Below are 26,437 nucleotides of genomic sequence, written 5' to 3'. Positions count from 1 at the left end.
GTGATGATCTCTGCCATCTTTAAAGAAAAGCTGCTTTTATGATGGCTGAGAACTATACTTCTCTGTGGGCACTGCTAAGTTTGTAGAATGCAGTTAGGAATAGATCCGTGAGCTCACTAGCCCCAGGTGGTTGGCTGGGTTTACCATACCAGCAATGGATTATCCTCCTCTTGGGCCTCAAGTCCAACCAGACAGCTGTTGGCTACCACCAGAATATGAGTGCCGCTGTTGTGCTTTAGGTTGCCCTGCCGTCCTGGTCATTGTTGTAGTTCATAGGCATCACAGCTGGGTAGGACCGTTGGTTGCTTTTCTCCCTTGGCAGTTTACATAGCACCTATGGCACTATAAATGTTGCCTCAGGGATGAAGCTTTCAGATGAGGTCCAGCTCAGATCTTCCGAGTCCTGTGTCGAGAGTGCATCGATTTTCATCAATGGAGATTCACCTCCAACCTCTGAGGGGGTTACTAAGAACGACAACAACAATAGCCTGTAGTGTTTGGGGAGTCTTTTGGACTTGACTGACCAACAGCTCATGTCTGGTACTAGGTTTCTGTTAGGTGACCTATGGCTCATGGGGAGAACATTGTCAGTGCTAGTGGCATAATTTTATTTTAGATAACTGGATGGATGGACAGATGGATACACTAATATGTATTTTATGTAATATTACATAATTATAAAGTAATGTTTCTCTAAGGCTTTCAAACATCCTTATTTTTCATGTGTCTCCTTCAGTCAGCTTTCTTTTCCCCACTTTCCTGCCTTCCTTCCTCTTCCATGTTGACTTCTTCCCAATTAAAGGCCCCCCTCTTTTTAAAACAGTTTTCCCTTTCATATCTCTTCTGTCCTGCTATCCTTTCTCTAGTAGCTTTTTGTCTAACTGGTTTCTCTGGCTCCTCCTGGTTATATATTCACGTCTGAAGATTTGGAGCTGGGAGCCTGAAGATGAAAGAGAGCATGAAAAGTTCTATCTTCATTGGTCTGGTTTACCTCACGCAATACAGCATTTTCTAGTTCTACCCACTGACCTGCACATTCCATGGTTCCATTTTTCTTTACAGCTGAATAATAGTATTCGGTTGTATGTGTGCCCCATTTTCACCATCCACTCATCAGCTGAGGAGCGTTCATGCTGCTCCCATTCCCTAGAATGGCAGTGAACATGAGTGAGCATATGTTGAGTCTTTTGGGCATATGTGAAAGAGTGGTATAGCTGGGTCATATGAAAGATTTAGTTTTGAGAGATTTCCAGGCTAATTTCCATAATGTGTGCATCAATTTGCCATTTCTGCAACAGTGAATTCAGGTTCTCCTTTCCCCCACATCATCCTCTAGCATTTGTTGTTTATGTGTGGCCTTAGCCATTCTGAGTGGGCAAAGATGACATTTCAGAGTTCTTTTGATTTGTTTTTCCCTAGTTGCTGAGGACAGTGAACAGTTTTTGAGATATTTCTTAGCTGTTTTCATTTCTTCTGCTAAGAACACTGTGCAAGTCCATTTTTAGAACTGTCTTTTTTTTTTTTTTAAGAGTTTTTGTCTTTTGGGGTTTGGGATTTTTGTTTTTGTTTTTTTATATATATATATTCAGGATATTAATCCTCTGACAGATATATAACTGACAAGGGTTCTGCCCCACCCTGGGCTTCCTCTCTGCCTTGTTGATTACTTCCTTAGTTGTGTAGAAACTTTTTAGTTTTATCATGTCCCACTTTTCAGTTTCCTTCCTCAATCCCTAGGCAAATGGAGTCCTATTCAGAAAGTCCTTTCCTGCATCCGTGTCTTGCAGGATAGAGCCTACGTTTTCTTCTAGCAGTTTCTGTGTTTCAGGTTTTATATTGGGGTCTTATTCCATTTGGCTTTAGTTTTTTTTTTGCAAGCTGATAGATATGAGTCTAATTTCATTCTTCTGTATATGGACATTCAGTTTTCCTAGCACCATTTGTTGAAGATGCTATTGTTTCTCCAACACACACACACACACACACACACACACACACACACACACAGGTATCTTTATCAAATGTCAAATGTCATATATATGTTTGAGTCTTTTATTTTGTTCCATTGTCCTACATGTCTGTTTCAGTGCCAGTACCATACTGTTTTTATTACCACAGCTATTTAATATATCTTGAAGTCTAGAATGCTAACCCCTTCAGCATTGCTCATTTTGTTCAGGGTTGCTTTACCTATCCAGGATCTTGTTGGGTTTCAAATAAATTTTAGGATAGTTTTTTAGTATTTTGGTGAAGAATGAGATGGGGATTTTTGATTGGGATTACATTGAATCTGCAAATAGCTTTTGACAGGATGGTCATTTTCACAATATTAATTCTACCAGTTCATTAGCGTAGGCTGTCTTTCCATTTTCTGGTGTCTTTCTCCGGAGACTTAAAGCTTTCATTGTAAAGATCTTTCACCTCCTTGGATAGGCTTTTTCCTGGGCACCTTTCTTTAAAGGTGTTGTGAAGGGACGTGTGCCTGTGACCTCTTGCTCAGTGTGTTTGTTGTTCATATATAGAAAAGCTATTGATGTGTTTAAGTTGATTCTATATCCTGCCACTTTGCTGAAATTGTTAGTCATTTCTAGAGTTCTCTGGTGGACTTTGGGGGGGGTCTCATTTCATCTACAGATAGAAATAGTTTGACTTCTTCTCCTATTTGTATCCCTCCAATTTTCTTTTCTTGCACGTCTTCCTCCGTTTGAAGTGAGGTTAATGTGAGTTTGTCACATGTAGCCTTCACTGCGTGTGTTGAGATTTGTTGTCTCCATTCTACTCCTGCAAGGATTGCTGTCATGAAGGGAGATTGGATTTTGTCAAAGGCTTTTCTCCATCTATTGATCATATGATTTTTGTCCTTAGGTCACTTATGCAATTTATTATATTTATTGACCTGAGTATGTTGAACCATCCCTGCATCTCTGAGACAAAGCCAACTTTATTGTGTGGATACTCTTCTTGGTATACATAGAGGAGATAAACATGTTTTTGTTTTGATCCCAAGTGTGGGATGGGGAAGGGAGCAGGATGCTTTTCCACTTAGAAATTGAACTACTTCATGGGGGAGCTTGGTGAAAAACATCCTCGAACAGACTGAGCGTACATCTATATCTATCTATCTATCTATCTATCTATCTATCTATCTATCTATCTATCAGATATATATCAGATAGATCGATAGATATGCCTAAAACAGGAGGCTAGGCTTTTTGTTGGGACTTGGTTTTTGGCTGTTCATCCCTGCACTTCGAGAGGCTCCTAAAGAGAACTGCTCCAGGGAATGCTTCAAGGCTTTGGACTCTGGCTGAGGCTTCAGGTTCCGGTTGTTCCAGGTTCCAGCAGCAACTTTGGTGGAATTCATGGTCTGCTGAAATCCTGCTGACTACACCAGGAGAATTGTTCCTAGCAACTGATACCCAGGTTTCATTCTTGTTTCCTCTTATTTAGGCTATTTGGGTTATAGGGGTGGTAGACTCGTTTAATAAGTTCACAATAAAGTATAGCTGTTAAGAAAATTGAGCCTACAGGCATATATGTGTATGTGGCTTGTTGGAGAATCTCCATTGTGAGAAGAAGCCACAGTGACTGCCGTATACAATAGGGGTCTGGAACCAGTAACTCACTGCCTGTCACTGCCTGCTTCCCAGAGCAGCTAGCGTGGCCCCAGAGTCTTGCTGCACAGGTGTTTTATTCCAGCTGCTTTTGATAAAGCTTCCTGCACTTTCCCCTCCTTATTTCCGACTGTGTGAGTTATGGTGAGGGCTGCACTAATGCTCTCTTCCTGACCCTGCATGTTTGCGGACTGCGGTGAGACCTGGGGTCCAGACTATACTGATGGGTACATTTTCCATTAAATCATCCAAAACTTTTGAAGAAAGTTTCTGTTGAATAGTCTCATCTTAGTATTCCATTCTCATTTGGCTCTTGAAACCCATCTTTGTCTTCAGAATGCAAAGACTGAGAATTTGGGCCACTTCTGTGAGGTTGACTGGGGTTAGAGTGCTCCTTATCGTGTGTCATTTGCAAACTCCATCTTTCTAAGAGGAAGTCCCATGTCCTTGATGTCCAAATCCAGCCATGAACCATTTCCTTGTCACTTTGCCTCCTGCCTCTGAAAAATGTCTGGGATTTTTCCTGTACCTGTTTTCTTTTCTGAGCTGCTTTGCAAGCTACATTGAACCGCTTCATGCTACCTGCTCAGCAGATGACCTCACGTGGTTCACAGTCCCAGAATCAGGATTTCACAGAAGCCCTGCCTCAGGCTGGTTACTGTTGTGGCTGGGCTCAAGTACACTGTTGCTGTCAGCGTTGGCTTCACTAGCCCTTTCTCCCCAGGGGGCTCCACAGTAGAGTGAGCTGCTCTCCTCCTGCCTTTGGACTTCCAGAACACTTGGCAGTACCTGCACTCAGAGAGACTGCTTAGTGACCTCTAATGAGGAGTCAGTTTCTTGTGAATTATCTACAAGATTATAATTTTTTAATTTAATAATTTTTCATACAGTATATTTTGATCATATTCTTTCCTCTCTCCTGACTCTTCGCATATTTTCCTCACTTCCCTACTCACCCAGCAGCATGTTTGTTCTCTCAAAACAAGAAAACCAATAAAGTCAGGTGGTGCACACCTTTAATCCCAGCACTTGGGAAGCAGAGGCAGGAGGATCTCTGTGAGTTCAAGGCCAGCCTGGTCTACAAAGTGAGTCCAGGACAGGCAAGGCTACACAGGGAAACACTGTCTTGAAAAACCAAAAAGAAAAAAAGAAAAGAAAATCAATAAGCCAAGAAATAAAACAAAACATGGAGTCTGTTTTGTGTTAGCCATCTGTTCCCTGGCCTGGGCCTGGTGTGTGGTGGAGAGACCCAGTTACTGCCAGTGGAGAAAACTGGTTTTCCCTTTTCCAGCAGGTGTCAATCACAAATAGCTTCATCCTTATGGGAGGGACATTACGTGCACTTCCCCTTCTCTGCGCTAGGACTTTGTCTGGTCTTGTGTGTGCTGTCACAGTCTCTGTGCGTTCATATGCGACATGCAAATGCACAGGTTTTGGTTGGTAGCAGGACCCAGTGCCTTGGTTTCTTTCTGACTATCAGTATTCTTTTCCTGTGGTTTTTCAGTTTTTGGATGTTACTTCAAGAACTGAGGTTTGGGTGCTACTGGCCTTCTGTTACTGTTCCTGCTTTGATAACAGAACAATGGGAAGACCTGCCCTGGATGCCCAGTACGTTCTGTAGTTACAGCTTTTAGTGGTTGTAACCTTGGAAGGCATTGGAGTAAGGTATAGGGGAAAAAATATAGGAGAAACCCACAACTTGGGCGCAGGCTATAGATATACTCTGTGGAAACAGGTGGCTGGGCAGATATAATGGGGCAGGCGAGGGCAGTCCAGCACAGCTTCTTAGGCTCAGGTATTGCTAGCAGATTCGCCTGTATATAAAGGAAACTGCTGATGGGCCAGGGTTTCCTGAACATGTGTGTAAGAGGTAACCGGTGAGTGGGAATTGGAGTTGATCTTACACCAGAGATTCTGCATGATCGTTTGGGAGAACTGTAAGGACATAAATGCGCCAAGATTCTGTTCTGGGGATACATGGCTCTGCTTCAGGTGACGCTGTGACGCTCTGCACCGTTGGCATTTGCTCCATGACAGCAGCCTGACACTAAGTAGAGTTCTTGTTCATTTGCTGACTTTGCTAGCTCACGAACTGGTTTATAGCATTATAGGAAAATACATGCATTTCTATTTTTTGTCTACCTTAAAACTCATTCTATACAGTGAATCATTTAAAAATTCTAAGAGCTTGTGTCTTTCCAATGTTAAATGTAGGTGTCATTTTTAATATCTTAAAAGTAACTGTCTAGATAGCAGACATCGTATCATAAAACAGTTTCTATAAGGCATTTGTCAAAAGAAGGTATATCATAGCATTTTATCTTCTTCTCTTCTAGATACTGTTTTTTGGATTTGGATGGCTTTTCTTCATGCGGCAGTTGTTTAAGGACTATGAGGTGAGAAGAAACCATTTTATGCTTTACATTGTTTAGAATGGAACAAGAAAAATGGTTCAATAATAGTCTTCAGTTCCTCAGATAGAAAGCCTGGGCCCATCAAGAATGTGCAATTATGAAACTCCATGTGATGATCAGGCCTCGGTAATAGACTGATTTATCTGTCTATTACTAACTTCTTTCTATCATGGATTTTTTTTTTTTTTTTTTTTTTTTTTTTTTTTTTTTTTTTTGGTTTTTCGAGACAGGGTTTCTCTGTATAGCCTTGGCCATCCTGGACTCACTTTGTAGACCAGGCTGGCCTCGAACTCACAGCGATCCACCTGCATCTGCCTCCCGAGTGCTGGGATTAAAGGCGTGCCCCCACCACGCCCGGCTTTCTATCATGGATTTTTGAGACAGGGTCTTGCTGTGTAACTCAGGCTGGCCTGGAATTCACTATATAGGTCAGGCCGACCACTAACCCACAACAGTCTTCCTGCTTTGACCTCCCAAGTGGTGAGGTTACAGGATGTAGCATCAGGCCCTACTGGTTTAGGTGATTTAAAGGAAAAGGAAAAAAAAAAAGATCACATGGCTAAGAGGAAGGAAGGTCATCCCGTAGTCATGTTGGGGCCATACACAATGGCAGATGCATATTTTCAGGAGGAAAATTTCTAATGCCTCGGAAGTTTCTTTTCAATCTATAACTGTCAGCCTTCAAGTTTAAGTTACTACCCAATTCCCAAAGCTATTCTGATTCTTATTTTAAGTTTTAGATTCCAAAAAGAGCCACATCCTATACTGGACATTCTCTAATATAATTTTCATTGCTTAGTTATCTGGACCCTTGGGGGCATTTCTAAGATGTTCTGTATTAAGCCTCCGCAGGGATTGGGGGAGGTGCTGGAAGAGCCCAGAACTGTAGCGAGAAGTTCTGTTCAGCTCAATACTATATCACTTCTCAGGAAAGTTCCAGAGCTTATGTGAGTGCTACAGTGTCGAAGAACTGCTTTTAGCATTAAACGTGCCTGCAGATCTGTTTTGTTTTGGTCATTGACATCAAGAATCTAAGTGCTATCCATAGGCCCGTCACTTCACCCTCCTGTGCTTTAAATTCCCCAACCACAAGAAGATTCTGGAAAGAAGCAGCCATGGTTCGGAAGTGCAGCCCACCTCCATCATTTAACCCGAGTTCCTCTTCAAACACTGGAGAATTCAATGCAGGGTTTCTGATTTGCCATCAGAAGATTATCCGTTCAGGGTTCCACGCAGGGAAATGACTGGCTTGTGCACCTGGCTCTCAACAGGTGCGGCAGTACGTTGTGCAGGTGATCTTCTCCGTGACGTTTGCGTTCTCCTGCACCATGTTTGAGCTGATCATCTTCGAGATCTTGGGCGTCCTGAACAGCAGGTCAGTGGTGTCTGGACGTGTGCTTTTCACTTACAGTAGCAGGGCTGCCTGGATCTCATGGCAAGACTATACCATGTGGAAATCGGTTAGTCTTAGGAGCTGTAGAGACCGGAGTGTGGGCTATGGCCACCTAGTAACAGGCTTGGCAAAGATTATGAGGCTCCAGGGGAAAACTGCCCTGACCATTAGCCCTGCAGAGAGAAGCCACTGAGCATGAGGCTGCGGGAGCCTCGGCCCTGGGCTTCACTCCCAGCAACTTCCTGTTTCTCAGACTGTCTGGCTGATCTAATCATGCCCCTCACTTGGCCTACTACTTGAAAAGATCAAAATTCCTCAGCTATTTAAGGACTTCAAAGAAGACTCATCTCCAGGTCTTGTGTTTTAACTACCGTGGTTAGTTCTGCACGGAGTCCAGTGGATTGAACTAAGAATGTTTCTGAAAGTACCTTTTTAAAGTCGCTCCTGGGGCCTGCCGGTGGAGCCATGAACCCCTGCTTTCAGGCTTGTTCATCTAATAGTCCAGACCTTGTTGTGATGAGCTACTGAGAATGGACAGGTTGTTTTTTTTTTTTTATGTCGTTTGCTAAATTGCATTATTACAATATGGATGTTTTACTGTTCTCTGAGTAGAATTTAGCAAATTTTTCTATGAAGGACCAGATAGTAATTATTTTAGGCTTTGTAAGCCATAGGGTGTCTACCCTCACACTCCAGCCTGCCAGTGTAAAGCAGAAGCAGCAATAGGAAGTGTGTAAACAAACAGACTCAGTTCTGCTCCAGGGAAACATCATTTGTGAAAATTGCTGGGAGCACAGTCCTAGTTGGCTGCCATTGCTCTGAGCGGTAGTGGTGGTAAGAACATGGCTGCTGTCTGTGCTGCACTGTGCCCCTACCTTCTAACTCATAGTTAGTCCTGTACAGTTAGAAACTGGCTCCCTTTGGCGTACACATCCATGTTTGTTACTTTCCTTTTAAGTGTAGGGCTGAGTGTCTCTAAAGTCTGTTTCCATTTTAGGTTCATTTTCCAGACTGGATTTGTTTAGGTTGAAACATGTCTTCACTTACACCTGTTTCTTCACCCTAATATTTGGCCCAGCTGTAGACAGAAAGGTGGGCCTGGGCCACGTGGTCTATGTGCATTCACTAGATCAGAGTAGTTTTCAAAGGAGAGTCTTGCCTCTGAATATGAGTGTTCTGTTGACTTACCTCTTAGTAAAGAGTGGGTGGCGTTCTCTTCAAATGTAGAATATTGTTTGGATCCTTTATTTTTTTTCAAGAGAACATCACTTTACCTTCAGCTCAAAAGACCAGCTAAAACATGTGATTATCTTTTCTTAGGTGTTTTGCCTCCGTGTTTGTACAGTGTCCCATGTGTATGCCTGGTACCCAGGTTGGCCAGAAGAGGGCACCAGAGCCAATGACACTGGACTTACAGATTCCAGTGCATCTGTGAGTTGTGAGCTACCATGTGGATGCTGGAAACAGATCCTGATCCTCTGCAAGAGCACTAATCACTCTTAACCCCTGAGCATCTCTCCAGCTTTAACACTTGGATTTCAAACCTACTGCCTCCTAGCATGTTCCTGAAGCCAGCTGAAGCCCAGTGTCCATTAGATTGCCTGGAGGATGTTAGCTCCTGTGCCTCTGGACTTTCTAGCGGGATGATTCAGAGAGCAGAAAGCTGCCAACGCAAACAAACACATCTACACTAAATGGCTTTGCTCCCTGTAGGCTCATTGCTACTTACAGGGCCTTGTTGATGATGCCTGTCTCTTATAATAGGAGAAACGGCAAGGACAGCCCTCTGTAGCGCATGCAGCTTTCTTTGGAAAGGATATTAACATTCAGGACATTGTTAAGTGAAATCCTATGAATCTTTGGGGAAATTCATTATCTGGGTATAAATTAGTGTAAGTATGACCAACTTGAGTTTTGTTTTGTTTTGTTTTTTGTTTTTTGTTTTTCGTTTTTTGTTTTTGTTTTTGTTTTTTTACAGGCATTGATTTATGCAACTGGTCAAATCATCTATTTCACATAGATAAGTAGACGGTTCAGAGCTAAGTTTGTGTCCCACCCTTAGCATGTTTGCAGAACAGCCATCAGCATAGCCCAGTATTTTAGCTGCCTTTCATTATTGTCATTCTTTTTTCTCCTATTTCCTCAGTTGACTTACTTACCCTGTATTTTCTGCATCCTAGTAAGCCCCCTAACCATTTACCCATTTTTGTGTAACAAGGCTTGAGTTTAAACTCAGGACCTTGAAAGGACACTATCAAAAATGAATAGCCTTCCCAAAACAGGAGAAGATTATTTCAAACCACTTCTGGAATAAGGAATTTATTTCTGAGACATATAAAGAGCTCTTACAATTCAGTAGTAAAAATCACGCAGTTAAAAAGTATACAAAGGTCATAGAATACAGTTCCGTGTAGTCACCTGACATATATGAGGCCCTAGGTTCAATCCCCAGTGCCACAAAAGGGAAAGAGGAGAGAAGCTGGAGAGGTGGCTCAGAGGTTAAGAGCACTGACTGTTCTTCCAAAGGTCCAGAGTTCAATTCCCAGCAATCACATGGTGGCTCACAACCATCTACAATGTGATCTGATGTCCTCTTCTGGCCTGCAGGTGTACATGCAGGCAAAGCACTGCATACATAATAATAAATACTCTTTAAAAAAAAAAAAAAGAAAGAGGAGAACAAAATATAAAAAGTAGACAAAACATCTGAATAGGCATTTGTCCAAAGATGATATGCAGGTGGCCAATAAGCACATGAAAAGATGGTCAGTGTCGTTAACCATCAAAGAAACACCAACCAAAACCACCGTGCCATAGTGCTGCCACCACCAGGTGTCTGTAACTAAAAGACAGACAGCAGCAGGTGGTATCAGAGCCAAAGAAAACTGCACTTCTCATACTCTGCTGGGGCAGTGTGCAATGCTATAGTGGCAGTGCCTCCAGACCTGAAGTACAGACTCAGTGTGGCCCAGCCACTCCATTCCATCTTCACATGGCCAGTTACACCTGACACAATGTTCGTAGCATCACTATTATAATGGTGTAAAGTTAAAACAATCAAGTATAGATTGGCTGCTGAAATGATGAAGAATGGGGTACATTTTACTCAACCATAATAAAGGATGAACTAATGATAGATGCTGTAATGGGCATGAACCTTGCAAGCCCTGTGCTGAGTGAAAACAGCCATTCCCAGCAGCAGACCACGTGTGATAAGATTCCATTCAAGGACGTGTCCATGGAGACAGATCCTTCAGTTACTGACTCTGGTGGTGACTGGGAGATGGGGGAAGTGAACAGTGACTGTTAGTGGGTACAAGGGCTCTTTATGGAGTCTTGAAAATATCTAAAATAATTAACATGATAGCTACAAATATCCATGAGTATACTAAAGACCATTGGATTATACACTTTAAGTGAGTAAATTGTTTCTCCAGAAAACTGTAAAAGCAAAAGTGCTACTTTTTAATTTTTCTTTTCTTTTTACTTACTTACTTTGAGATAGGGCCTTAGTAAGCCTTGGCTGGCTTATTATATAGACCAGGCTGACCTCAGACTCACAGAGATCTACCTGCCTCTGCCTCCTGAGTACTGCAATTAAAGCTGTGTGCCACCATGCACTGCATTTAAATTTTTTTAATAGATAAAATATTTTATAAATATTAGTGAAAGTCATGCATGTCAGATGTTAAGCTCAAACCACAAAAGAATTTCAGAGTCTTTTGCTCAGAATTACTATTAACATTTATCTTCCTTTAATTTTTTTTTACTTTAATTTTTATCGCATTTATTTATTGGGGAGGGGCACATGTAAGTTCCTGTAGAAGTGTGCAGTAAGAGGACAGCTTTCAGGAGTCAGTACTTTCCCTCCATCACGTGGGTCCCAGGAATCAAAGCACATCATCAGGCTTGGCAGCAAGTGCCCTCACTCACTGAACCAACTCACCAGCCCTGTTTTGCTTTGGTTTTGAGACAAATGTCATGTAGCTTATGATGGCCTCACACTTACTATGTGACAAAAGCTGGCCTTGTGACCCCCTTGCCTCTACCCCTCAAGTCCCAGAATATAGGTGTGCAGGGTTAAGCTTTCCTTTAATTTGATGTTGATGATGAGGATGGTGGTGGTGGTGTATATGTGGGATGTGTATGCTATCCATATTACCTATGAGCTTGGTTAAAGCATTAACATTCTTTTTAAAAATGGAAATCTCAGGTTAAGGTGGTCATGTGCTATTCAGAAATTCATAGTTTGTTTTGTTGGTTTTTGCCTTTGTCTTGTAAGACAAGGTTCCAAAGACGTCACTTAAGCTGGCCTTGAGTTCACAGTCCTACCTCCTCTTCCCAAACACTGAGATTATAAACATGAGCCAGCAGCGTGTGTGTGTGTGTGTGTGTGTGTGTGTGTGTGTGTGTGTGTGTGTGTGTGTGTGTACCTTTTAAGACAGGGCTGTTGTAGCCCTGGTTGTTCTAGAACTTACTATTTATTCCAAGCTGGCTTCAAATTCACAAGGATTCTCTTTCCTCTGCCTCCTGAGTGCTGGGATTAAAGGTGTCCAGCTAAGTAACAGCCTAGTTGGCTGATCAGATGGTTCATATTTGATATAGGCTCCAAGAGCAAGAAAGCCTTTGGAATAGTGAACAAATGAGAGTTCCTGGCCTTCCCTCCAAATGCCTATGATGTTAATTTCAGCTCCCGTTATTTTCACTGGAAAATGAACCTGTGTGTAATTCTGCTCATCCTGGTTTTCATGGTGCCTTTCTACATTGGTTATTTTATCGTGAGTAACATCCAACTGTGTGAGTATTTTCCCTTCTTATGTCAGCACATAAATGGGGGTGCATGTTATTGGGAGTAGATTATAGATATCTTCATTTCTACGTTTCTTTTATACTGGTATCTGGGGACCCCACAGCATCTTAAAGCAGTTACAGAATTAGTTCTGTCTGAAAGAGTAAATTGTGCCTCCTGCCAGATTTATTTCTGCTTCTACTTTATCTCCTTGAATTTGGTCCACATTGTAATTTTGGCAAAATTTTTCTAATGATGGGGGAGAATCTGAGAGGAGTCGGGGAGGAAAAAGAATATGATCAAAATACATTAGATAAAGTTTTTAAAGACTAAATGAAAATCACAGTTTTAAAGACTGAATAAGAGAAGAAATTCTTAACTAATATTTGAAATGTTCTCCTTACACACAGAAAGGGTTGGCTAATGGTGGTTAGAATGCTCTTGCCAACATTATGTGGTTCTAGCCTTTGCATATTCCTTCCATACACTCGTGTTTATGACAAGCAAGCTGTTTAGTAGCTGTCCTCCCAACAGTCTCATTTCCCCTTCTCAGTGCACAAACAGCGCCTGCTCTTTTCCTGTCTCTTATGGCTGACCTTCATGTACTTCTTCTGGAAGCTGGGAGATCCGTTCCCCATCCTCAGCCCAAAGCACGGTGAGTGGAGTGGAGGTGGGAAGAGGAGTTGTTTTGTTTTCTAATTAACAAAAAACTGTTTCAACTTTTGAATGAGGGAAATAGAGCAAGTTATTTCTCTCAAAAGTATTTTGATTTTCCTTCTTTCTAAGGGCATCAAATGCTAGTTTGGTTGCAGAAGAATTATAGGACATATTAAATGCCACTCAGCTTTCTGTTAGTGTAACAAGAGTTAATCAGCTTAAAAAGCAGAAAGACTTATTTTGGCTCACAGTTTAGAGGTTTCAGTCAGTGGTCAGTTGGCCTGCTGCGTTGGGGTCTACTGCAAGGCAGTGTGTTGTTGTGAGAGCACGTGGCAAAGGAAACAGCTCCCGCCCTGACAGCCAGGGATCCAGAAAAGGAAGAGGCGTTGGGGCTGGGTGCCACTGTCCTCTTCAAGAGCATGCCTCCCTGGGTAAGCCCTGTCTTTTTTCCTCTTGACACTCGTGTGTGTTTGCATGCCAGGGCACTCATGTGGAAGTCAGAGAACATCCTTCGAGAGTGCGTTCTCTCCTTCCACCATGGCGATCCCAGTGATCAAACTCGGGTTGTTAGGCCTCCCTGTTTAGTTCTCACAGGGCATGTGAATCCCGTGAAACTACGAACATTTGGGCCTTAGTTTCAGGAAAATCTGGGCATGAAAGAGCTTTGCACTTTCCAGATCCTGTAGTGCAGGAAGAAAAGCTAGAAAGGGATTGGAATGATGGCAAGTGAGCCAGATCTACACTCTGCCACACCTCCCAGCATCTACACTCTGCCACACCTCCCAGCATCTTTCCATGTCTACACCTTACCGAGTAGCTTGGATTTGGGGGAAAAAAATCTTGGGTCAGAGGAAACATGTAGTTTTTAAGGTCACATAGTCACTCAGAGAGATGGCTCAGCAGGAAAGGCATCTGCTGCCAGGCCTGATGACCTGCATTTCATGTGGGATCCACCTCGTAGGAGAACACTGACTCCCACATGTTGTCCACTAATCACAAGTGCACTGTGGTACAAACACATGCAAACAAGCCAATGTAAATTAATAAAGTATTAATAACAATTGTAATGAAAGCGTGTGTTGCATGCCTAATTATATTTTAAAATAAAATAACAATATGTGTTTCAGCATTTCAGATAATAAACAAAGGCAAAGTTCAGCAGCACGCCATTAATAATTAAAAATATGCTTGTGGCTGAAGAGATAGCTCAGTGATTAAAAGCACTTGTTGCTCTTAGAGAGGACGTGTGTTTGGTTCCCAGCACTCACGTGGTGGTTCACAATCATCCATAACTCCCAATGCAGGGAATCCAAGCCCTCTTTGACCTCCATGGGCCTGCAGGCACACATGCAGGCAAAATACCCATACCCATAGCAAATAAAGAACTCCAAAACAAAGGTTTTAATAGGCTTAGACTGTATAAGACACTGGCTGATACTCTAAGCAGTTTGCTTCCGCAGCACAGGTAGAAGTGGTCTGTGCATTGCCTGGTGTTAATGTGCTTCCATGTTTTCAGGGATCTTGTCCATAGAGCAGCTCATCAGCCGGGTAGGCGTGATCGGGGTGACGCTCATGGCTCTGCTTTCCGGATTTGGTGCTGTCAACTGTCCATACACATACATGTCCTACTTCCTCAGGTGAGACATGCTTTGTCTCTTTTCTTCCTCACTTCTATTGGAATATGTGTCTCGTGCTACATCGTTAATATTCGCATAGGACATTTCGGACTGCCTTTTTCTTCTTCCCTTCCTGTGTCCATGGGTGTTTATCTGAAGCCTTCCTAACAAATTGTTTTCTGTTTTTATTTCTTGTGAAACAGCATCTCAGCAGGTAGCCCAAGTTGGCTTTAAGTGGGATTCTCCTACCTTAACCCCCTGAATACTGGGGTTACAGGTGTGTGCCGCCACATCTGGCTTGTTTATTATTTCATGCCCATGTGTACACGCTGCTGGAGTGCATATTTCCAGTAGACAACAGTGTGAACTTCTTCCAACTCCAGGAAGGTGGTCACTCCTAGACATCAGTGCCAACTTAAGCAATTCTTAATATTTACGTATATGAGTGTTTGCCTGTGTGTACGGATGTGCATTGTGTGTGCCTGGTGCCCACAGAGAACATCAGATGCTCTGGAACTTGCAGGTATTTGTGAGCCACCATGGAGGGACTGGGAACCCAGGTCCTCTGCAGCAGTGGCCAGTACTCTTAACCCCAAGCCACCTCTGCAGCCCCGTGGGTCTCAGCCCTGCTATTGCTTCAGCCCTTTAATACAGCTCCTCGTGTGCTCGTGACCCCAATCATGAATTATTTTCATTGCTACTTCATAACTGTAACTTCACTACTGGTTTCAATCATAATGTAAATATGTTTGGAGATAAAGGTTTGCCAAAGGGGTCACGGCACACAGGTTGAGAACTGCTGCTCTGGCCACTAAACATGTTTAAATGTGTCTGGGTCAAAGCTCGGGCTGAGAGCACAGGATAACCTCCGCTACCCTAGGACAGCAGAAAAATTAAGAAGTGACAGTACATGCATTTTAGCTTAATAGAAGTATTTTAATGTTTTCTAGAAAAGTGGGTCCTTGAATTATTGATTTGGGGTTTATGTTTCTCCAGATGGCTTACATGATACCCAGGGGAGGGACCCCAAACCATCGCTAATTTTTTGCTTGCTGCAGGAACGTGACTGACACAGATATCCTTGCACTGGAACGGCGGCTGCTGCAGACCATGGACATGATCATTCACAAAAAGAAAAGGTGAGGCGGGCACAGTGGCGGCAGTGAAGAGCTGCCGGGAGACTCCGCTCACTCTCACACGGCACAGTGACGGCAGTGAAGAGCTGCCGGGAGACTCCGCTCACTCTCACACGGCACAGTGGCGGCAGTGAAGAGCTGCCGGGAGACTCCGCTCACTCTCACACAGCACAGTGTGCCACTGAGGGTTTGCGCTCGCCTCAGGGGAAGGAAGTCTCAAGTCCTTCTTTCTGAATTTCAACGTTCTTTAGATAAATTGTTAGACTAATGATTGATATTTGCGTGATTTTTTTTTTAATTGTTTTCATCTTGTTTTTTTAACACATTTAATGTCACTGTGTAGAGAAGAAGGATGGGTACCTTATGTTGTCCAACAGTTCTACATACATTTCCTTGCTTGACTTGGATTCTTTTTCAGCCTCTTTTTCTCCAACTACCTGTGAATCCTTTAAGTCTTCCAGCAATTGTTTTTAATTCTGTTACAGTGTTTTCCTGTCTACCCCAGAGAGAGGGGGAGGGCAGTGACAGACCAAGGGAGGATTTCAGTTCTAATACTGGAGCCCCAACCCAGCAGCTTTCTATCAAAGAATGTCTGTCTGAGCACCCGTCTGTGCTCCACCCCACTTCCCTGCCTCCAGCAGTTGCTCAGCACTTCTATAAACTGTACATAGGAGAGACTTTATTGAGTCCTGTGTCTTCTGAATCTCATAAACTCTGAGACCCTTTTTTTTACATTGGAATATTATAGTCTGAAAAACAAAACAAAACAAAAAGCTACATAAAAATCGCCCAAAACTACTTCTGATGATGCCTTTAGTTAAGCACCGGTTCACAGAAGCTTCAGCTCAGGGAAGCCATAGAGCATCAAGCTAGAGGTGCACCTGTACAGAAACAGTGGCTGCTACAGTATTCAAGGAAAGATTCAGCAGTCACACATACCCACCAGAGCAAGACTACTCAAAACTCTAATTCAGCTGTAAAGAGATGGACTGTGAGCATTTCAGCATACAAGTTGGGCAATAGAAACTAACTCCAACCACCAGGCAGTGATGATACCAACCTTTAATTCCAGCACTCAGGAGGCAGAGGGAGGCAGATCTCTGAGTTCAAGGCCAGCCTGGTCTACAAAGTGAATTCTAGTAGAGCCAGGACTGCACAGAGAAATCCTATCTCAGAAAACAATAACGTAAAATAAACTAAATCCAAATAGGTCCAGACAATAAAAATGTATCCAATGCAACACTCAGGCCCTGTACCTCACCTTGGCAGCACAGTAGATGTGACCCTAGTGGTAGGGGTACAGGTGAGCCAGCCCAAGGAGGTGAGCTTGGGAAATCTGGCCCCACAACTTGTCAGCCATAGGATGGCATGGGTGAGGAAGAGATACCCTCCTTCCCCGTTGGGCGGTGCTACCTAAGGCAGGCTAGAGAGCTGGCCTTGGCCCTCCCCAGCTATAGCACTTGGGAGAACTAGCCCTGGTTGCAGGATTACAAGTGAGACAGCCCAAGGGCATGAAAATGAGACAGCTGGCCTAGCACCAACGGTGTGACAGTGGGACAACTGGCTGGGAGGGGAGGAAGGAGTGGTGTCATAATGTCACCTTATCTAGCAGTGGCTCAGGTAATAGTCATGGCAGGAGGTGGACTGCAGTAAGTTGAGGCCCAATTTAAGTGATCTTCCTTTTTCCTTTTTTGTCATCCACTTTCCCTTGTGTTCCTCCTCTGCCTGCTTCTTTATCTAGATTTGTTAGCTACTTTGTTCCTTAAATGATATTAACATATGGCGAAGATGTGGTTAACAGTGCTACTTTATTAATCTTTACAACCATCCAGAGTGAGGAAGTAAACTGTATGCCTCTCAGCTTTCAAATGGCAGAGCCACTCCTCAAATGTATTACCTCCTCCTCACTTTGTGCCCTGGGCCAAGTGACTTCACCTCTGGGGGTGTCTCCTCTCTCATAACTCCTGAACCAGTAGAGACAGTTGTGACACTGGAAGGTATGTAAGTCACACTTCTTTGCTCAGGCTTCTGTCTTCTTTATTTCAGGATGGCCATGGCACGGAGAACCATTTTCCAGAGGGGGGAAGTGCAGAACAAGCCGTCAGGCCTCTGGGGCATGCTCAAGAGCGTTACTGCATCAGCCCCAGGAAGCGAAAGTATCCTTTATCTTCTGTTTCACTCTTCTTCTCCACTCTGGACCAGGGGCAGAAAAAGAAGTAGTGCTGGCTTAGTCCCCTCTAGGGTGCCTGACCGCATCAGGGTCCAGGCCAGGCTGCCAGCACTGGGCATGGGTAGTACAGTGGCTGCGTCATCTTGTCTACACTTGTTCCCAACCACAAACACATCGTCTCTGAGCTGGAGGGAACCTGTCAGGTCATTCTTTCTATTTACAGATGAGAAAATGGACCCAGAGAGGTGAAGTCACACAGTGATTTGTAGCAAATGTGGCCCCCACTCTATAACTTGTTCTGCTCCCAGTCCTGTCACGGTGGCTTCCTACAGCAGTGGCTGGCTCACGTATGTGGTGAAAGGGCCTACCTCTAACCTAGTATGTGCCCACACAGATTTCAAGTAGCTCCATGTCCTCCTTTAAAAAAAAAAACTGGGTGACTGGGTTAATAGATTGTCTCTGGCCCTGTGGCTTGGAGGCTGACTAGTGTCACCACCGAAGGCTGAGCCGAGGTGACTTACCCTCCTTCTCTCTGGTGTCGTCGGTTGGAGAAGGATGCGGACTGCTGTGATGGATCCTGGCACCATTCTGAGGAGGCTGCAGATAAGAACTAGAGAAGAAAGCAAGGGTGACTATAGCAGAGAAAGGAAAATTAGAAATTGGGGCTGGAGAGACAGGTCAATAACTAAGAGTGCTCGGTTCTTGCAGAGGACTTGACTTCGGTTCCCAGCACCCTCGTCAGGTGACCCGCAGCCACCTGTAACTCTAGTTCTTGGGAGAGCCAACGCCCCTGTCTTTTGAGGGTACCTGCGCTCATGCATATACCCCAACACTTAACATACATACACACACTTAAAAGTAAGATCAGTCTTTCTTTTAAAAGAAAAGCAAGTAACCCTGCAGCATTTTTCTGAGTCTCCTATTTCCAGGCAGACGCTAATGATGTCTCTCGCCTCTCAAACAGCTCACTCTCTCTCTGCTGCTGAGTGCCATGGGCCTCGCTGATAGCCACCATGAGGGGAAGTACTGAAGGGCACGTGTTGACTTCACAGGAAGGAAGATTTGAATTACTGGGACTGTCTGTCTTACTGTATTACTTTATAACACATAAAAACCAACATGTAGGCTAAGAAATACATCAACAAGGCATCAAGGTGCTGTTGGCTCTCTGAGCTCCTACTGCTTTAGTGGGGGAATGCTGGCACTCCTCACTGAGTTATGGAAGATAGCATCTGGCAGTGGAAAGACCTGGCTCATGTGAGGCAGATGGCACTGCGCATCCACACTTATTAAATGTATGACGTGGAACAAGTTCTTAACTCTCTGAGCCTCTTTCCTTGTCTGAGAAATGGGTAACAGCTGTCTCACGGGATTGTGGGAGAGTAAAAGAAGATAGCATCTGCAAGAAATAAAGAAGGCAATGCCTAAAGCACAGCCTGCTGAGGCTCAGTGACCACGGCCTAGCTGTGCCATTTCCCAGCACAGTACCACTCAGGTAGCATGAAACTACTGCATTATGGGTCTAGGTGCTGTGTGCCCTTTGAGGCCTTGGAGACTGAATTTGGCTTAATAGATAAGTAAAGCAAAAAGCAAGCCCGTGAAAGCACCTGCCTGAGACTCCAGGTGGCAGATGCTCCTTCACACCTCTGTAGGGGTGGGGACACTGCTCTGAAGCAGCAGTGCTGCCTGAGGTGGGAAATTAAAGACACAGGCAATTCCCAACGGCTGCCCTATAAAAGAGCTACAGAAAATCCTTGCTTCCCGTTATTTCCTGAAACGTCTCTGTGGTTTAAACCTTGATACCCACTTTCTGCCAGATCTGACTCTTATCCAACAGGAAGTAGATGCTCTGGAAGAACTAAGCAGGCAGCTTTTTCTGGAAACAGCTGATCTGTATGCTACTAAGGTACAGAGCAAGGAGACAGCTATGGTTTAGCTGTTGTGTTGAAGCAAGGGTGAGACCTCCCTGCCTGTTGGCCCTCTGTAAGCCGGAAGTGCTTCTGTGTAGCCAAGTGGCATTAGGAAACCTGTGTGAAATCACTCCTGTAACTGGCAGAACTCACTCCTGCATCCTGCTCAGCAAAAGAATAGGAGGGATGGAGGAGGCCTCTCAGCACCTGGGAGGCTGGCCCACTCCACTTCCTGCTGACCCAGGATTAAGATGGTGACCCTTGGTTCTTACTGCCGTACAAATTAGCCCAGTCACAAGAGTGATAGTTACCTGTCTTACTGGCAGCTTCCAAGGCACACCTAAAATGCAGTATGATTTAAATGCATAGGCTACCCTAATCTTTTCTGAGGGTAACTTCCAAGGTGGCTAGAAGGATAGAGGGTCGCCAGGTCACCAGCATGCTTCAGGGACAGGCCTGAGCCCACTCACCACCCAATCCTGAGTGATTGTTGAACTTCTCAGACTCAATTTCTCATCTGTAAGGGGAAGGTTCTAGAACATGCTTCATAAGGTCTGTGGAGATTAGGAAGCTCATGAGAGCAGGCTGCTGTGTCTCCGGCTGACAGTCAGCACTTGGCACGATTGGCCCCTGGTAGCATCACTTAATGCTGTAGCCATGTGTGTCATGCTGACTCCGCCTTACAAGTGAGTCATAGACATAGCAGTGCTTTCGTTGAGAATGTTTCCTTTGCTAAAAACCATGTTTTATGTTTGATTTTTCTAGGAAAGAATTGAATACTCCAAAACATTCAAGGGAAAGTATTTTAATTTCCTGGGTTATTTTTTCTCTATTTACTGTGTCTGGAAAATTTTCATGGTACGTATGTTATAGAATCACTTTGTTTATCATCACTAGTATTAGTACTCTAGTCATTTCTACTATTGTTTGTTAGTGCTTATTAGTAATAACAGTTATATGTGAGGGCAGGTTCACATGTAGAGGTCAGAGAACAACTTTGGGGAGTCAGTTCTCTCTTTCCACTTTGTTGAGGCAGCTTTAAGCTGAGTACTCCAAGCTGGCCGGCTTCAGGCCTTCTCAGAATCCACCTCCTATCTTGGCAGAGGAATGCAAGGAGTACAGATTCAGGCTACCATATCCAGCTTGGGGTGGGGCAGTGGTTCTAGAGACTTGGGTCCTCAGGCTTGCAAATGGCAAACATTTTATTCCACTGAACTGTCTCCTCAGCAACTGTGGTTTTAATGGACAGAGTTGGGTGACTTTTCCCAGGAGTGACAGACATTAGACGGGTTTGACTGACAGATACATTGAGCTCAGTTCCACATCAGATTGAGTCAGTAGAGAACACTTCTCTCTCTCTCCCTCCCTCCCTCCCTCCCTCCCTCCCTCCCTCCCTCCCTCTCTCCCTCTCTCTTTCTCTGACCACTGAGCCATCACTCCAGCGTTCTCTGCTGGCTTCTTCTTCTTCTTCTTCTTCTTCTTCTTCTTCTTCTTCTTCTTCTTCTTCTTCTTCTTCTTCTTCTTCTTCTTTTTTTTTTTTAGTTATTTAGGGAACAAATCCAAGTCCTCTGGGTTTACTTTTTCTCTGTCAGCATTTGCTTATTGTATTTTTTAAGATCCATTTTTACTACTCTTAAGGGGGATGTGCAGGTGTCTGTGGAGCTGAGGAACATTGGACACCTGTGGAGCTGGAGTTGCAAGTGGTTGGTTGTGAGGCACTTGGCATAGGTGCTGGGAACCAAACTGAGGTCCTCTGCAAAAGCAGCCAGCTCTCTTCACCTCTGAACCTCTCCCTAGCTCCCTGCCTCATCCATTTTGAAGCTTTGCTTTTGTTATTGTTGTTTATTTTTTGACTCACTCTTTTTGGATTGGGTGGTGGTGGTGTTCTGGGATTTTTTTGTTTGTTTGAGACAGAGTTTTACTGTGTACTTTTGGCTGAACTAGAACTCACTATGTAGACAAGGCTAGCCTTGACTCATAGAGACGCATCTGTGTTTGGCTTCCAAGTGCTGGGATTGCAGGCATGTGCCACCATGTCAGCTCCCATACCTCTTTATTGTTCTTTGGATTGACACACACTTGCAGACTGTGTGAGGTGCGGTGTCATGCTGTGATTATGTGTGCATTGAACGATGATCAGTTGTTCCTTCCACCTTAATTCCTCTCTCCAAGACATTTTGAGAGGTATAATGGATTAATTTTTAATGTTCTTATTTTTTTTAGCCAATGTATGAAATAATGGGTTTCATTGTAACATTCTGAAGCTTATCAGCTATAAAACATTTAGAATCACTGTACATCCTTTTGTTTATAAGATGACCCTTCTAACACTGGCAGTGTTTCTGTGTGAAGCACGTATTTGATATTAACAGAGACACTTCACCTTTATCGTGATCAATGCTGCGGTAAAATATCTTTTCCCAGCTCTTTACTTTTGTATCTTCGTACTTCTTTTAGACAATATGCAAATGTCAGGATTTGTTGTTGTTGTTCTTGTTTTTTAATTCAATTTGACAATCTGCCATTTCACGGGCGTGTTTAAAGCAGGAGTTAACAGTGTGTGGTCCACAGGAGTGCCCAGCTGCACTTTGCCTTTGTAAACAGGTTTCATTGACACCGACCCCAGCCCACTCACTCCTGTACTGTCAGTGCCGCTGTCACAGAGGCTGGCCTGACTCCCACGCTTTACACTTCGTGCTGGTGCTGATGGCTACACTGAAGGCTCCCGTGTGGCTGCGGCCCTGGCACTTGTCAAGCCACTTCCTTCCCGCCTGTTTTTTAAACTGCCTCCGCCGAGATTAATCGGGCGCCTTTCATTCTATGTGATCTCGTTTGTTAGCTCAGCAGCTGCACTCCTTCATCTTTGCTCTTAGAGCATCCACAGAGTCAGCACAGGAAGTGACCCTGACATTTATTTACCAGATGTTAGCTTCCTGACCTCTGAGTCGTACAGCGCATGTGTTTTATTGCCCTTGACTCTTTATAGAAAATTAATTTGTGATAGACTATTTGCCTGTGTGTGAGTAGACAAAGTAAATTTCCTATTCATGATTTAGATTAGAAGTAGAATTAAATTGTATTTTTGGGAAACATCAACCTGTAAGATATTTTCACTGATTTGTGTGGAATCATTTTGGGTTTGTTGCTGTTAAATTACATTTTTTACTTTGTGTGTGTATGCGTTTGGGCACAGGTGACATGGGGCATGTGTGGCAGTCAGAGGGACAAGTTACTTGGGCAGTTTCTTTCCTTCCCCCATGTGGAGCTCAGGAATTGAATCAGGCCCTCAGGTTTGGTGGCAGGTGCCTTTGCTCACGGAGCCGTTAGGGCAGGATGCATGTCTTAGAGGGTTGTTCTGATGTTCCGCAGGCAACCATCAATATTGTTCTTGATCGAGTTGGGAAGACTGACCCTGTCACCAGAGGCATCGAGATCACTGTGAACTACCTGGGGATCCAGTTCGACGTAAGAGCCATGCTAGCTCCTGGTTTAAGTGTCCTGCTCCATCCAGCCATAGCCTGACACTCAGGTTTTAACTCCTGAACTTTGGGGCCATTTGTCCTCGTGTGTGTTGACAGCTCACACAGCACATTTGTAAGCAGCCAGGATTAGCTTTCTTATTGTAAAACTATAATCAGTGACCGGTAGTGACCTTCATGGGTGCTACCTGCCACTACAGGCCCTCCTCAGCCTGCCCAAGCCGGCACCACTCTGCTAGTGTCTCCCCACCAAATGCTCAAGTCTTTCCCTGTGGTACGAGATGAGCTCCCCAAACTCACAACTCACCTTTGATCTCCTGGTAGAACATTAACAACTAATTAGTGATCTGAGATAGAGCAAAAATGACCTCTGCTATAAGAAACGATCTTTATCAGTCAAGTAAGAGAGACCTTAGACTAAAGTTGAATTGTCACCTGTGCACAAAGTAGGTTTTTTTTTTTTTTAAATCCTATCTCCCTATTTCATAAAACCAGGCATAAACATACCTTATCTGGAGTTCAGTGTCTGTATCCAGAGTTTAAGGATAGACCAGATGACGTCACTCCGGCTGATGAGCACTTTGACAGTAAGACTGGTGTCTCACCTCTGTCCTGATGTGGACTGCTTAGCTCACTTTGAGCTGGCATGAGGAGTGTCTGTTGTCCTTGGTCTCCTATCTCAGCATAGCATGACCCCACCTCAAGTGCAGCTACATAAAGTAAGCAAGCAAACTGGCCTGCAGTCCTGAAGAAACAGTGCAGGGATGCTTTGGTTCTTTCTTCGGGAGAGGGGCTCGAAGTCACAGTGCTCCTGTGGAGGTAAGGGCACTGTGGATGTCCTCTCTCCACCTCACTTTTTATACCTTGACATTGCAGCAGCACTGGCCAACACATTCCCAGAACCTGCCTGTCCCTCGCTCCTAATGCTACCGTTCTTGGTGCACATGGCCATACCCACTGTTACAGCAGTGTGTGGAATTTCAGCTCCCTTAGCAACTGAGCCATCTCCCCAACCCTAGAGTACATACACATTTTTAATGATAGGTCAACAGTGTGTTTTCTCTCCGTGTGACAGTGTGGCATCTTTTCCTTTGGGTCCTATAGATTCCAGCTGTGCATGTGCTTTATTATTGATACCTGTGTGATTTTCTTATTTAAATTTCACCGTGCTTACTGGGCTCACTGGAAGTGGGGCACTAAGGAGGCAGAAGCAGGTAAATCTCAGAGCTCAAGGCCAGCCTGGTCTACAGAGCAAGTTCTAGGCCAGGCAGAGCTACGTAGTGAAATCCTGTCTCAAAAACAAATTTTCCCGCATGGGCTATACTTCTAGAAGTGAGCACTCGGAGGCCGTTCACTCATGTCTGCTCTAGCCTGACTGGCTCACCTACTTCCTCCATGGTCATGCTTCTGACAAGCAAGCCTTTTAGATGTTGGTGCGGCCTTTGCCTCACGTTCTTGAGAACAGTCAAGCTCAGGTCCCCAAAACGGCTTCTCCCTGTCACAGTGCAGCATGAAAGAGCTCCATTATGTGGTTCACGTGTGCCTCTTGAGTCCTCCGTTCAGGCATTGAGAACAATCAGGCTGCTGGGTCTTTTCTTTTTAATCCCCCCTCTGCATCCCTCACAGTAGGACCTCATCAGCTGTGGTCTTTCAGTGATTAGTGCTGAACCCTCGCTTCTCTGTATTTGCTTTCTTTGACCCTTGATTCAGTCAGGACTTGATTCAGCCTGCTGATTAAGGAATCCAATGCAGTCTTCCCATAAATACCTAACACCTATAGGTATTTACTTTCAAAACCAGCCTCGAGGAACCTAATGGAATTCCTTCTCCTAGTCACATAAGTCCTCAGAATTCACATTAGCTCTCGGCTCTGCCCAGAAATGCGATAGCCTATTCTTCCTCTTCTGATGGCAGGTGAAGTTCTGGTCTCAACACATTTCCTTCATTCTGGTTGGAATAATCATCGTCACATCCATCAGAGGACTGCTGATCACTCTTACCAAGGTTTGTTGTATCGCCATGTTTAAAAAGCCTATTTAATTAAATTAGATAATCCTCAGCATTAACCTGAACAACTCGGATCACACACACACACACGCACACACACAGACTTAAACTTCTTTATGAGTTGTGGGTACAATATGACATCATCTGCCAGCCACAGATGCATTCCAAAGCTGATAAAAGGCCCGTTCTGTTTGTTCTGTCATATCATCTGTAAGCAAAATTGGTACAAGGTTCGAATGACTGTATACCACATGTGCGGAAGATGGGGAAGTCAGGGAGAAGAGCCAGGTCACATGATGAGGAAAATGGGCTCTCGCTGGTAGATGACCCAAACACTGAAAGAAGAGAGAGGGAGGGACTGCAGATATCTAACACAATCTGAAAAGAGCTCAGGGCCCTGGACTGGCTGGCGTGGTCCTGATGATGTCAGAGCACCACAGCTTTTGGTTTGACAGCAGAAGGTTCCACACATAAACCCCAACCACCTCAGGGGAGAACAGTGTTGTTTGTTTTGGTTTGGTTTTGGTTTTTTTCTTGTATCTTACGTCCCTCTCTGTAGCTGTAACACCTGAACTTGTACTTTTTGTGCCGTGAAAGAGATGCTATTCAAGGTTGATCACATAGCATGCTGTTCATGACAGGAGTCCTGCTGTACCTCCTGCTCATCTCTCCCCCTTTCTCAACAGTTCTTCTATGCCATCTCCAGCAGTAAGTCCTCCAATGTCATTGTCCTGCTGTTAGCACAGATCATGGTAAGCTTATTGACCTGCTTTTATGTCTACAATTATAAAATGTCAGAAATGTGATTTTGTTGGGGAGGGTTTTTGTTGTTTGAGATAAGGTCTCATGCTGGCCTCAAATTCTCAGTGAAGTGAAAGGTGGCCTTGAACTCCTGACCTGTCTCTACCTCCCAAGTGCTAAAATTTCAGGCATGTACCATCACACCCACCTTAGAAATGTTAGGAGACTTGTTTTTGTGTGTGGGGGTCAAGAGTTACGTGTTTATGCATATACATGTAAGTCTGGTTGCCTGTGGACTCCAAAAGAGGGTATCTGATCCCCTGGAATTGGAGCTAGAAGCAGTTGTAAGCCCATGATACCCAGTGTATGTGCTGGGAATGAAATAGGCTATCTGCATAAACAGCACACGCATGAGGAACCACTGAGCCATCTCTCCAGCCCAGAAACGTTTAAACAGTTTAAGTTGGGCCAGTACAGTGGCTCGCTCAGTGGCTAACAGTGCTTGCCTCCA

The 26,437-nt window shown here is 44.2% G+C and overlaps 1 protein-coding gene across 4 annotated transcripts in view; it reads left to right on the top strand.

Moving 5' to 3' along the window:
- The window catches only part of LOC127206190 (Golgi pH regulator), a 32,464-nt gene that overhangs the window by 5,308 nt on the left and 719 nt on the right, over positions 1-26,437 (top strand). The window contains exons 2-13 of one of the 4 annotated variants that reach the window (XM_051165442.1): positions 5,951-6,010; positions 7,300-7,403; positions 12,112-12,218; positions 12,764-12,865; positions 14,384-14,504; positions 15,542-15,622; positions 17,666-17,775; positions 19,607-19,695; positions 20,465-20,557; positions 23,069-23,164; positions 25,093-25,182; positions 25,872-25,937. In XM_051165442.1, the coding sequence (XP_051021399.1) occupies positions 5,951-6,010; positions 7,300-7,403; positions 12,112-12,218; positions 12,764-12,865; positions 14,384-14,504; positions 15,542-15,622; positions 17,666-17,775; positions 19,607-19,695; positions 20,465-20,557; positions 23,069-23,164; positions 25,093-25,182; positions 25,872-25,937 (1,119 nt within the window). Of the gene's footprint in view, positions 1-5,950; positions 6,011-7,299; positions 7,404-12,111; positions 12,219-12,763; positions 12,866-14,383; positions 14,505-15,541; positions 15,623-17,665; positions 17,776-19,606; positions 19,696-20,464; positions 20,558-23,068; positions 23,165-25,092; positions 25,183-25,871; positions 25,938-26,437 lie in introns of those variants that run through there. The other 3 variants (XM_051165445.1, XM_051165443.1, XM_051165444.1) reach the window with 3 other exon arrangements.

The sequence above is a fragment of the Acomys russatus genome, chromosome 23 (assembly GCF_903995435.1).
Source record: "Acomys russatus chromosome 23, mAcoRus1.1, whole genome shotgun sequence".
In the NCBI taxonomy this organism is placed as follows: domain Eukaryota; kingdom Metazoa; phylum Chordata; class Mammalia; order Rodentia; family Muridae; genus Acomys; species Acomys russatus.
The sequence above is the reverse complement of the archived record's forward strand: the minus strand, read 5'-3'. Positions and strand labels throughout refer to the sequence as shown.